This window comes from Lissotriton helveticus, chromosome 1_2, assembly GCF_964261635.1.
Source record: "Lissotriton helveticus chromosome 1_2, aLisHel1.1, whole genome shotgun sequence".
In the NCBI taxonomy this organism is placed as follows: Eukaryota; Metazoa; Chordata; class Amphibia; order Caudata; family Salamandridae; genus Lissotriton; species Lissotriton helveticus.
The window spans coordinates 61669617-61682626 of record NC_136058.1 but is presented as its reverse complement, the minus strand read 5'-3'; the positions used below and the strand labels follow the sequence as shown (position 1 = coordinate 61682626).

At 45.7% G+C, this 13010-nt stretch overlaps 1 protein-coding gene across 1 annotated transcript in view; it reads left to right on the top strand.

Moving 5' to 3' along the window:
- LRRC7 (leucine rich repeat containing 7) overlaps positions 1 to 13010 on the top strand; it is a 2053453-nt gene that overhangs the window by 1841484 nt on the left and 198959 nt on the right. Inside the window, exon 27 of the mRNA XM_078668793.1 lies at positions 5329 to 5403. Coding sequence (XP_078524919.1) covers positions 5329 to 5403 — 75 coding nt within the window. The remainder of the gene's footprint in view (positions 1 to 5328; positions 5404 to 13010) is intronic.

Sequence of the window (13010 nt, the reverse complement as noted above, 5' to 3'; positions counted from 1 at the left end):
AGACTCATGCACTTACTGACCGACACATTCAGACACTCTCACACCCACTCACAGACCTACTGAGACACTCATGTGCACACTCACACAGTTACAGTTAGGAAATAAAATTCGAAAAACCTTTAAAATATTCACTTAAAAAACCAAAGGTTACATTGATGTTATGGTTAGGAAATAACATTTGAAAAAAACTTAGAGATTAACTGAAAAACCTAAGGTTACAGGGATGTTATAGTTAAGAAAGAGAAAAAAAAACTTAGAAATTCACTTAAAAAACAAATATTACAGGTACGTTATAGTTAGGCTCACATTTCACTCGTACAAGACCAGTTAAATTCAGCAGTTATAGTTACCTGTGCTAACTATACCTTATGCCCCTGTAATGCACTTCATACCTCACCTATTACATCACTCATGACATGGTCAGTGACATCACTGATGACATCTCAAATTACATCACTCATGACATCCTCTAGGGAGTGTGAGTGTTTTCTAAAAGTTTATGAGTGTTAAATATATATACCAAGGTACTACAAAAGTTAAAATAGTATATCTTCTGTACTCCTAATGAGTGATACTATATCTAACAAACTAAAAACTGCAATTACGCACACAACATACATACATTTAAGAGCATTTTATTTTACTTACCTCAGCTGCCAGGTAAAGTCATTTGTACTCCATTTTTATTAAACTAATAGTGAGAAACATAATCTTAATCACTATAAGTAAAGTAAAAAATTGGCAAAAAACGATGTGAGTGAAGCTCCCACAGACATCCATAAGTTAGAGCTGCTTCTGTTCCTGCCATTGATTTTACCACTGGTGACGCTAGGGGTCGCAAAGGCAGTGCCAGGCAGTGCTTTGGCAGAGGAACGTCGCCTCCCCCACCAGCACTTTAAAAAATGTAAAAATAAAGTGATAATAAACGGGTTAAAACTTGTTTTATTATTGTTTTAATTAGCTTGGGGCAGGGCCAGGGTGATGATAGGCTGGAGTGGGAGTGGTGGGCTCTACCTACAGTAGGCATGGGTTTTTTGGCCGGCATACTCAGGCGGGCCAGGTATGCGCAGTGAAGCTCTTTCCAACTCCAGCTGCATTGCTGGGGTTGGAGAGAGCAGGCACAGACTCCCAGTCTGTCCTGAAGCACACATCATTGGCGCTCAGCCCAATCCTGAAGCTGCTCTCATGCATCAGAGCAGCTTCAGAATTGACTGCAGGGCAGGCTGGGAGCCGGTGCCTGCCTGCAGCAGCGGAGAAGTGCAGAAGAGCACGACGTGATGCTAGAAGGCATCAGGTGTTATTTTTTATTTTTTCGTCTCTGTACTGTCCGACTCCTAGTCCATCCTCCCCTTCACCACCCTGCCTCTTTGCCCCAATATGTGCCGCTCCTAGTACCAGAAGTCACAAGGGGCATGCCAGGGGTGACTGCCCCTAAATGACATCCATGAGCGTACCTGCATTGCCACCTCTGTCTCTTAAAGGCTCAGGGGTCTGCAATGTCACAATAAATGGCACATTGGGAAATGCGCACCAGCGGGAGCATGCAATGTCCCAGGAAGCTGTTGTCTGTTGTACACAATGATGGCAGTGGCCTCTGACCTCTAGGGAGCTAATTGTTATGCGCAGGTTCCATTTCCTTATCAGTCAGTAAAAATTGCAGTTGCAAAGCACTAATACCTCTCTTTACGATCTCAGGGAGAGGAGGGACCACCCTACTACCGTCCCCTTTGCGTTGCCACTTAGAAGGGACTCGCAATGATCAGATTGCAGTTCGCAAACACTAGAGACAATTGCAGCGTTACTTTAGTACATTATGATTGAGGCTTCCGGTTTTCCATTATTACTGATTTTTACAGATACATACACAGTGGCAGCTAGTGAATTTTAAAATTAGTAGGGCGTAAAAAGAAACCATGAATTTATCAGAGCGAGTGAGTGCCTGAGAATTAAAAAAAAATAGGCTAATAAGGTGTATTTTTCTGCACAAGTTTGAGAAAGTGGCCAAAAGGCAAAGTAAAAATATTGTGTGAAAAAACTCGAATTTATGGCAATTTTACATTTTTTGGAGCACTTAATATATAAACTCAGGTCATATCGCGATCCTTGCAACGAATCCTTTGTAAAACTAAACATCCAAGCATTGACAGTCACACAAAGAGCTTTAAACTGCATATTTGAAAAATCCCACTTTGCTTTTGCAACATAAATAATAATTATCTTTTTCTTTGTTGACTGAAAGGTCTGTACTAATCAGAAACTCTTAAACTGATTACAAATGTCCCTTTCACTGTATACATATGGCTACTGGTTGACTCATTCCCTGCTGAGCTAAAGCTCGGGAAGCTGGCATAAATTGTTCAATGGCAGAAATCGCAATATATACCTTATACCTCCCCCTCCACCCTTCAGTACTGTATTATAATCCGACTCTTTCAGTGAAAATGTAAAGAGAGGGAGGCATGTCAACTCTAAAGAGAGGTATGCAGTTTAACCACAGATCCCCAGATATGTTTATTTTTAGAAAGGAACCCCTGGTTGGAAGAACCCATCCTGTATCAGCGTTATTTGTAGTAGCAGGCAAGGTTGGGAGACTGTCTGTACCTGTAGTTAACACCTGTGTCCCGCTGGCCGTGGTGCTTTATGCCACTTTTCTTTTCAGACAAAAAAAATTGTCCCTGTTGGCAGAAAGTGTGATTTGTAACTTAATAGCTCGCTGATTTGACTGGAGAAGGCACTGGAGAGGGGTGCAGCGGACTTGCAGCTACAGTTTTACCAAAATTCCGTAGATCTCTTCTTCAGTGCCTGTTCAAAGTTTCGGTAGCATCCCGTGCAGTTAGTAAAGTGCAGAAAGGTGTGAACTGTATTTTGCGCAGTGACTCATCAAAACTCAGTGTGATACACTGCGCATAATCCAGTGCTCAGCTTGCTGGCTTAACCCTTTCTCTTCATCCTTCTACACCTCGTCACAGATTGTGGTGGAGGCACTGACCCAACCCCACTCCGTGGCGAGGTGGGAAAGGATGAGGCGCATATCTCCATTCCTTGATTGACGTGAAGCTCCTGGTGCTGCAGGGCGTCAGCCTGAAGCGCCCGGGACTTACTTTCCCAAAACGTCATCAAGGGGCAGAGCCTCTCCAAGGAAGCTATTGCTTTTCTGGGGGGATGACATCACAGACCTCGGGGCGGTGAGAGCATCAGCTCTGCAAACAATGCAGCCTGAGGGCAAACGCTGTGAATGGCCATTAAGCAGGAGTGTTTTCAAGATTACTCGTCTTTATTGCTTTGGAGTGACTGGGAAAGAACGTGTATGTGTATCTTTTTTTTTAATGGCCCATCAAAATTCAACGTTTAAAGAAAAAAGAATTGTGGCACAAAAATAAAGAGGGCAGAGCCCATAGAGAGGAACCGCCCCTGATACAGGCAGGAAAGAATGTGTTTCCTATCTGTATTTATTTTTAAAAGCAAAAAAATACTGAAAATGGTGCTTCTTGTGAGAGACTCTCCATGCTGTTTTTAACCCCTTGGAAGCGGCGGAAATTCCGCTGCGGTGCTTGGGGGGAGTGGGGGTCCGCGCGGTGCCGCCATGCTCGTGACAGAACCACTCCGTCACGAGCCACGGGCGCTGTGCTTGTGACGGAGTGGTTCCATCACGGCCCGCCCACTCAATAGAATGCCCGCGCAGGCGCGGAATTCTTGCAGCGTGGGCGGGGCGGCCGTGCCGTGACGGAACCACTCTGTCACCAGCACAGCGCATCCGTGGCTCGTGACGGAGTGGTTCCGTCACAAGCACGGAAGAGATTAATAAATTCCAGGCAATGGCTGAGCAGATAGACAGCACGGAGAGTTAAAAAACAGGATGAGATTTCCTTCAATACAGGCACATGTTAACATATATTTGCAGTACAATGCTAATATGTACCTGTGAGTGTAGTGTTTTGTTATACGTGGCTGCTTAATTTGCTTAAATATGACAGGTATCCGTGTATGAGTGCATGTCCAAGAATTAAATAAACATTCAAATATACCACTTTAAGGCTCCATTTATTCCCAAAACACAAAATAAATATGGATAAATACCAACAAGATGACCCAAAAAGAAATATGGATAAATACAGACAGAAATGTTAAAAAAATAAATACCATAAAACCGAGAGCCTTAATTATGATTTGGAATTTTAGTTCCACTAAACAACACTTTGTGCAGCACCTGTAGTGCAAGTTTTACTCCCTCCAAATATGTGGCCGCTGTTAACACTCACCGGAAGTTTAGCTTGTATGTATTATTAATTCTCCACTAAAATCAGATTAATTTGTAATAATATGTCTACACAAATGTGTATCACTCTGTTAAATCTTCATATATTTAAAGCTGAATAAGGAAGGCATTGTCCTTCAAGTACAACATTCTAAAATAAATCAAAGATCGCCTAAGGAACGGTTATTAATTCAGTATTTCTTTGTGAATATCACCAAACGTGTTGGTTCACCCAACAGACCTTCCAGTAGGTAAACCAGTTTATGATCAAAGATGGAGGTTGATGTGAAAGAAGCTGTGTGGAATGCAGTGGCTTCAGTGCTTTTAAGCAACTACCAAGGAAATGTCTCGGGTTGCTGGGACCAGGGTCTGTAGACAAGGTAGGCCCTCAGCAGACCTGAGTACACCAAGGTCCTCTCTGGGAGTGTTCAATAATCCTTCCGGTAAACCCAGACCCCACAGTGACTAATAATGGCGATACAGTAACACTGGGAGGCAGAGTTTCAGTGGTTCACAAGTGGGACCCCTTAGTAATGAGAAATTACTGGTTGAGTAGGTAAGTTTGGATCTGAGTCCCCTGGTGATTCCTCATTCTTCTAGAAGTTTAACCTAGAGATCACCAGGTGAAACTAAAGAGCTCTGTGGTGTTCTCAAGAATCTCGAAATTCCCCAGCATCTGCGTCCAGCATCTGCATGTATCACCCCCCTCAGAAATAAGAGGCTACTCGGAATGAGGACGTCACTGTATCAACTCATTAGAGACATGATTCTAATAGTAACACAGAATTCTGACTTGTACATCTGTAAAATCAATGTATTTTTTTACATCTCTTGTAGTTGGAATTTCTTTAAAATCTCTATATTATTGTTCTTTCTGTACATTCACATGTATTTACTTGCTGTATGCTGACTAATCATTTACTACAATGTGTAAAGTCTTTCAGAATTTCACTTACAGAGGACACCTGGTTTCTTTGCTAAAGCTACTGTGCGTTTTGAGTACAAATGCATAGCAAACCTTGAATCTAATGTTTTGTAATGGAATCCTAACCTCTGTTACTTCTGACTTATAGGGTATCTTTGTTACTAGGGTTCAGCCTGATGGTCCAGCGTCCAGTGCATTGCAGCCAGGGGACAAGATCTTACAGGTAAGCGCGACTTTCATTTGATACATGGAAGAAGTAACAAAAGCTGTGTAAAAAATGTGCGTGCATGCATTATAAATATGGATATAGGTACCAGTGTTACTGTTGTTTTCATTTGTAGTCATTGTTAATGTTTGAAAGAGTATATGACCATTTTAATTCATGTCAAAAGTACTACATTTTATTCCACATAATTGTATACCATAAACAAATACTAACGTTTTGAAGAACAAATTACCCTTTTGAAAAAAAAGACCAGTGGAGGAAGGGGTGGGCATCTTATCGACTGCAAATTTTGAAAAAAGACTGATTTGATTCGAACATTCCTATACTATGTTCAATATATATATATTTATATGTATATATATATATGTATATATGTTTATATGTATATATATCCCTTTCTACCATATTCAGTAATTAATACGATTACATGAGTTACTGTTTCTTTCCATTTTAGTGCTCGGTTATAGACATCTTTAGTTGTCTGTAGGCAGACCTATTGCTTCCAATGTACTAAGGGGTCTATTTATGAAAAAGTCACACAGCACAGCAAGCCACCTTGCTACACTGTATTGCGTGACAGGAAAAGGGCAGGAATGCACTGTATTTTAGGCAATACGGTGCATTTCAGCTTTTTTTTGTCAGCGCTAGCACACTTTTGGCAGCTTTGTGCCAACTCAGACACCCTTGCACCATGGTGTAAGGTGCCTGTTTTGCACACAGGATTGTTCCTGTGCAGGAAGGGTGTCCTTCCTGTACAAAAGCAATCCTGAGAGGTATATTTCTCTTTCGATGTAAGCTGCAGAACGCAGCACACATAGAAAGAGGAAGTAATGAGAAGAAATGAGGTTGATAAAATGAGTACCATTGAGTTGGGCAACAACAAACATCTGTTATTCAGAGCCAAGATACCCGTAGTGGTGAACGTGCGCTTTACAAATACACTTGTTATGTTATATTATATTTCTCCCCTGCGGCACTGCCCCCTCGCCTGCCCGTCTCGCCCCCCGCCTCCCAGCTGCTCCTTCCTCCCTCCCGCCTTAAATGGCAGCCGCTGCGCGGCAGTGAGAGCAACCCCTGACCCTGCTTGCAGGCCAGGTCGCTCCCCACGCCACACAGCTCCACCGGTGTGCCAGTGCCTCCCCCCTGCCCCCTCGGTGCCGCTGTTCTTGTGAGTTCGATCCTGCCTACCTGACTTCAGTGCCCCATTGGTTTGTGCTTCACTGTTTTTCTCTGCTCTGCTAAATTGTGTAATAGTTTTTGCCCCTCTGATTGTGTTCACGGTTGCCTCTTTTTCTCGCATTTTGTAGCTGTCCTTGCGTCCTGCCCGTATCCCCCTTATTTTCTTCTGTATCCCGTTCCCGCCGCTGCTCCCCTGCGGCCCGCCCCCTTGCCTGCCCGTCTCCCCACCGCCTCCCAGCTGCTCCTCCCTCCCTCCCCGCCTTAAATGGCGGCGCTGCGCGGCAGTGAGAGCGACCTCTGACCCTGCTTGCAGGCCAGGTCGCTCCCCACGCCACACAGCTCCACCAGTGTGCCAGTACACCCCCCCTCGCTGCCGCTGTTCTTGTGAGTTTGATCCTGCCTACCTGACTGCAGTACCCCATTGGTTTGTGCTTCACTGTTTTTCTCTGCTCTGCTAAATTGTGTAATAGTTTTTGCCCCTCTGATTGTGTTCACTGTTGCCTCTTTTTCTTGCATTTTGTAGCTGTCCTTGTGTCCTGCCGGTCTTCCCCCCTATTTTCTTCTGTATCCCGTGCCCGCCACTGCTCCCCTGTGGCCCCGCCCCCTCGCCTGCCCGTCTCCCAGCTGCTCCTCCCTCCCTCCCCGCCTTAAATGGCGGCCGCACCGGAGACACCCCAGAGGCAAACCCGTCTACGCCCGTCCGCGCCTGGACTGTGCCCAGCGCCAGTACCCCTGGACCCCGCAAACGCCACATCGCCAGACTCCGATACGACGCCAGCACTCTCCACGCACTCCACACCGAGCGAGACCACACCTGCTTCCAGGCCACTCCAAAACGCACCCAAGGCCCTTTCTACTGCCGCACCTGCAGCTTCACCTGCGACAGAATCACCAAACCACCTAGGACTGGACCCAACAACCTCCCCTGCATACTCCTCAACACACGCTCCGCACGCAAACATGCCGTCGAGCTCTGGAATTTGCTCGACACCTCCGCCTCTGACGTAGCCTTCCTGACCGAGACCTGGTGGAATGACTCCTCGGCACCTGACATCGCCATAGCCATCCCAGACGGCTACAAGATCTCCCTCAGAGACCACACCAACAGAATCGGAGAAGGAATAGCCATCGTACACAAGTCCACCCTCACGGTCTCCTCCCACTCGGACGACACCCTCAGCCGCCGAACACCTGCGCTTACAGAACCCTCATCTACAGACCCCCCCGGGCCCCGGCCACAGTACAGCGACTCAATCGCCGACCTTGCCAGCACCCACGCACTCGCCTCTACGGACTACATCCTCCTCGGGGACCTGAACTTCCACCTCGAGAACATCAACGACGCCAACTCCAACACGCTGATAGACAACCTCGCCAACCTCAGCCTCAGACAAATAGTCACCGTTCCCACCCACGCCGCCCGCCACACGCTGGACCCCATCTTCTCCACAAGCCCACACGTCTCCTTTGACCACACCACCGAACTCCATTGGACTGATCACCATTGCGTCCACTTCACCTACAAGAAGCCCGCCAAGCACCACCGCACCCAACAGCCGCCCCGCCGGTGCTGGAGCAAAGTCACCGAAGACCAGCTGACAGCCACCCTTGTCCAGAACCCACCCGCTGACCCCACATACCCAGACGCCGCCTCTCGCAACCTCAGCCAATGGATCAACGACTGCGCCAACACCCTCGCCCCGCTCAAGACACCCTCCAACAGCTGCACCAGCAAGAAAGCCACCTGGTTCACCGAAGAGCTCCAGACATTCAAACGAACATGCTGGAAACTGGAGAAGAAATGGCTACACGAACGAACGTCAGACAACCACGCAGCCCACAAGGACGCCACCCGCAGACACCACCACCTCATCAGATTAGCCAAGAGATCCTCTTTCAAAGCCTGCTTGGACAACAACGCACTTGACAGCAAAGAGCTCTCCAGCATCGTGAAGGAGCTCTCCAACCCCAGTGCCAACACCAACTAAATCCCGCCCTCACAAGAACTGTATGACTCCCTGGCCACCTTCTTCCACCAGAATATCGCCGACATACACGACAGCTTCAACCACATGACCGCCCCCACCACGCCAGGCTCCACCCCCCAGCAAACACCAACCGCATCAACCGCCTGACCACCTGGACCAACGTCAACAATGACGAACACCACCAAAACCAACCTCCATGAGAGATTGAAAGCCGTCGCCGAATGGATGAGGAACAGCCAACTGAAGCTGAACTCGGACAAGATGGAAGTCCTCATCCTCGGATCCACTCCCTCAGCCTGGGACGACTCCTGGTGGCCGTCCACGCTGGGAACAGCACCAACACCCACAGACCACACACGCAACCTGGGAATCATCCTGGACTCATCCCTCACCATGTCGAAGCAGGTCCGTGCCATCTCCTCCTCCTGCTACAACACCCTCCGCATGCTCCGCAGGATCTACAAGTGGATCCCCACTGAAACAAGAAGAACTGTGACCCAGGCACTTGTCAGCAGCAGGCTAGACTACGGCAACGTACTCTACGCAGGCATCCCGGTCAAACAACTGCGATGACTGCAACACATTCAACACGCCTGCGCCCGACTGATCCTCAACGTCCCTGGCCGCAACCACATCACCCCCCACCTGAGAGACCTACACTGGCTTCCCGTCGAAAAGAGGGTCACCTTCAAACTTCTCACCCACGCACACAAAGCCCTCCACAACACCGGTCCAGCCTACCTCAACGACCTACGGAGCTTCTACACCCCCACCCGCCAACTCCACTCCACCAGCCTCGCCCTCGCCACAGTCCCCCGCATCCAACGAGCGACCTCCGGCTGCAGATCATTCTCCTTCCTCGCCGCCAAGACCAGGAACACCCTCCCCACCCACCTACGACAGACTCAAGACCTTCTCTCCTTCAGAAGACACCTTAAGACCTGGCTCTTCGAGCAGCAGCAACTCCCCTCCTCTCAGCGCCTTGAGACCCTCACGGGTAAGTAGCACGCTTTATAAGTATAATGATTGATTGATTGATTGATATATTTCTCCTTGTTATGCTTCTCCTGGAGAAGCGTATTTTTTTGGCTCAATCCCAAATCTACCAGTAATGATGAATCTGGAAATGTGTCAAAATCCATGGGAGTTGTGTGGGAACACCTACGCAATGCCCATGGAACGCCTTCCCAGGGCAGAGTAAGGCAATGCAACGATTTGTGCTGAATTGCCTTACTACAGATGCATTGAGCCATTCAGCGCCACGCAAATTGGCCTGGCATGGCTTCATAAATCTTACTTAAGGTTTGCATCGAGCATTGCGTTTCGGTCTCACAGTGTTCTTATTGAAGGAGTTGCATCCTACTATTGCTTACTTGAGGTAACTTTTTTTTACTTTGAGTACTTAATTGGAGTACATGTTTCGATGCTCTTCCTCCAGGTCGCTCCTTTTTCCCTTCTTCATGCTCTCTTCTTTCATCCCTCCCTCGCTCGACTGAGCTGAGACCTATTGGCATTTTAATACTCGTTCGGAATTGCTTCCATTTTAAAAGGACATTTGACCATTTTGAAAACGTTCCTCTTGGGATAAAAACTACATTATGTCTTAGTATCTGTACACCATATACAAGTATTAATCTGAGTATCTGCAATTTTGGAGTCACTGTTATTGCCTGCACGTTTTCTAAAAAGATTTATTTGATTTTAGGTTACATCTATTAAAGCTTATACTGTGAAGTGTGGGCAAGATTGTTTTACTTTTTGGGACTTGGCAGTGATGTGACTGATGTGATTATGTCTGGTGACTTGTTCCATAGAAACATATATATATTTATAAGGGGTATACCCAACTCACCCTCCGGTATCTGAGTAAAGGACACAATCATATATAAAAGAGCAATGATACGGAGGAATAGATATGCAATTATTATTAAAGTATAGGGAATAATCAATTACCCTCACTAGTAGTTCAGCAGTCCCACAAATATAAATTGCCTAAGTTGATATGGGGCACATATACATAATGGAACCGATCTTCTACTGAAGATAGTGAACAATAATACATAAAGAAAATTAATACATACATCAAAAAAACATAAATGAACACAACATAATGTTACCAATACCCTAAAGTCTGTTTTGTGCCTGCCTATTTATTTAAGGCAGTCCACTGAAGGGAGCCCAAAGGTATGTGCACAGAGGCAATACAACCCTTTTCCGCTCTCTAGTGTCACACAATGTACTTTGTAAAAAAATCTTTTTAATTTACAAGAAGGACTCCTCCATAGAAGTATTGTCACGTATAATTGTAGTTGAAGATCGGTCCCATTATGTATGTGTGCCCCTTATCAACTTAGGCAATTTATATTTGTAGGACTGCTTAACTACTACTGAGGGTAATTGATTGTTCCCTATACTTAAAAAAAATTACATATCTATTCCTCCATATCATTGCTCATTTATATATGATAGTTCCATAGAAACGGCATTAAAAAACATTCATCTGATTAAAAAATATGTCAAGTTGCATTAAGTGCAGCTTCAGCAATGGCATTCATCTCTTTGGTTGAATATGTAAACCTTAGTTGGTTTTGTATCTAAATGTTTTTTTCCATCACAAATGTCATATTTACAGAGAGGTGTTCTAGTTTAGTTTGTGCTAGCCAATTCTGAATAGACTGTATGGCCTATACCTCAGACACAATATTAACAATATTAACACATGGGTACTGATGGCCACGAGGCCGAAATTATTTGCAAGGGCATGGGGCAGGGTTTCAAGTATTAGTTGGTAACAGAAGAACTGTTTTTGACATTATGGACAGCAGTTGTCGGAGGTGGTACAAGGGTGCATTTCCCTGTTGTATATCAATTGTTTACCTCCTTCATGTGCCTCTAAGGATAAAGAAGCCAGTGATTCAGAACAGTGTTTTCTCTACAGGATTGTGGTTAAAGTTTTCTATCTGGTACATTTTCCTTCTGGTATGCCTTTGAATATGTGAGAACAAATATTGCACAGTTAATAGGTATTTATGATGATGTTTGGGTGTGCCAGGTATATAGTGATCCATGTTGATTGAGAATGTGTAAATAACTAGTCATCAGGGCTTACGAGTAATATTCAGTGTGCCCATAACCGTGGAAGGGTATACTCAGATGTGAGTCCCTTGCTCATTGCACCATCAGGATTCAAGCAAGCCGGGCCGACGACGCCTGAATTGGCAGAAACCGGTCCCCGGATAGCTTGTTTCCTTCCCAGTATAAGAATTGGCTTGGTAGTTTGGTTTGCCCTGTTCCCATCATGCACTGGGACAGGAACAGACTAATTTGCATATAGCCAAGTTCTGAGCTGGGATGGTGCAGTGAGCTAAAAAACGGTGATGGATCAAGCCCTGATCTTTGGACTGGGTAAGAGTGGTCTGCTTAATTCAGGCACTCTGTTCATCACCACCCCCTTTTCTGAATCATTTTGTCCACCATTAGCGTGGAAGGGTATACTCAGATGTGAGTCCCTTGCTCATTGCACCATCAGGATTCAAGCAAGCCGGGCCGACGACGCCTGAAATGGCAGAAACCGGTCCCCGGAAGCTTGTTTCCTTCCCAGTATAAGAATTGGCTTGGTAGTTTGGTTTGCCCTGTTCCCATCATGCACTGGGACAGGAACAGACTAATTTGCATATAGCCAAGTTCTGAGCTGGGATGGTGCAGTGAGCTAAAAAACGGTGATGGATCAAGCCCTGATCTTTGAACTGGGTAAGAGTGGTCTGCTTAATTCAGGCACTCTGTTCATCACCACCCCCTTTTCTGAATCATAAATGGCCAGCATTGTTTTTGTTTAAATAATGAATAGTAGGTGGAGGGGATATGGCAGCAGCATTCTCACCCTTACTTTACTTGGGTCTGCAGCAACCCAGGAGCGTTGGGAAAAATACATCTGCGCCCCCTATGATGTTACTCCTGTCAACAACTCAAATACTTATCAAATGACGCGACATGGCATGACAGGAGATGCCACAAACTGCTAGAGACCATTATTTGACATAATCTCTCCTAGTAAAATGCGTTTTAAATAGTGTAGAGTAGGCCGCCATAGCAGATCCACTGTTGCCTACAAGGCAGACATGACCATAGCTGTCTGAACTTATTATGTGGCAAGTTGAGTCTTTGAAGGGCCATTGCACTTTAACAACCTCTGTTTCTTGAATTACCAAAGTGGAATGCTTGATCCTTCTCTCCTTTAACACCAGGGTTTTAGCTTATGCAGTAAACTGCCAGCTAATGGTTTGGGGGCCTTGACCACAACGGACACATTTGGTGTTCACACACTGTGGTTGGTGCGTAGTCTTTCAAACTGATGGGAATATATTGCATTGCATATTGCATTGCAAAATCTTCATTTGCAGTGGGTCATAAAACGCCCTGCCTTCTGAATATTAATTA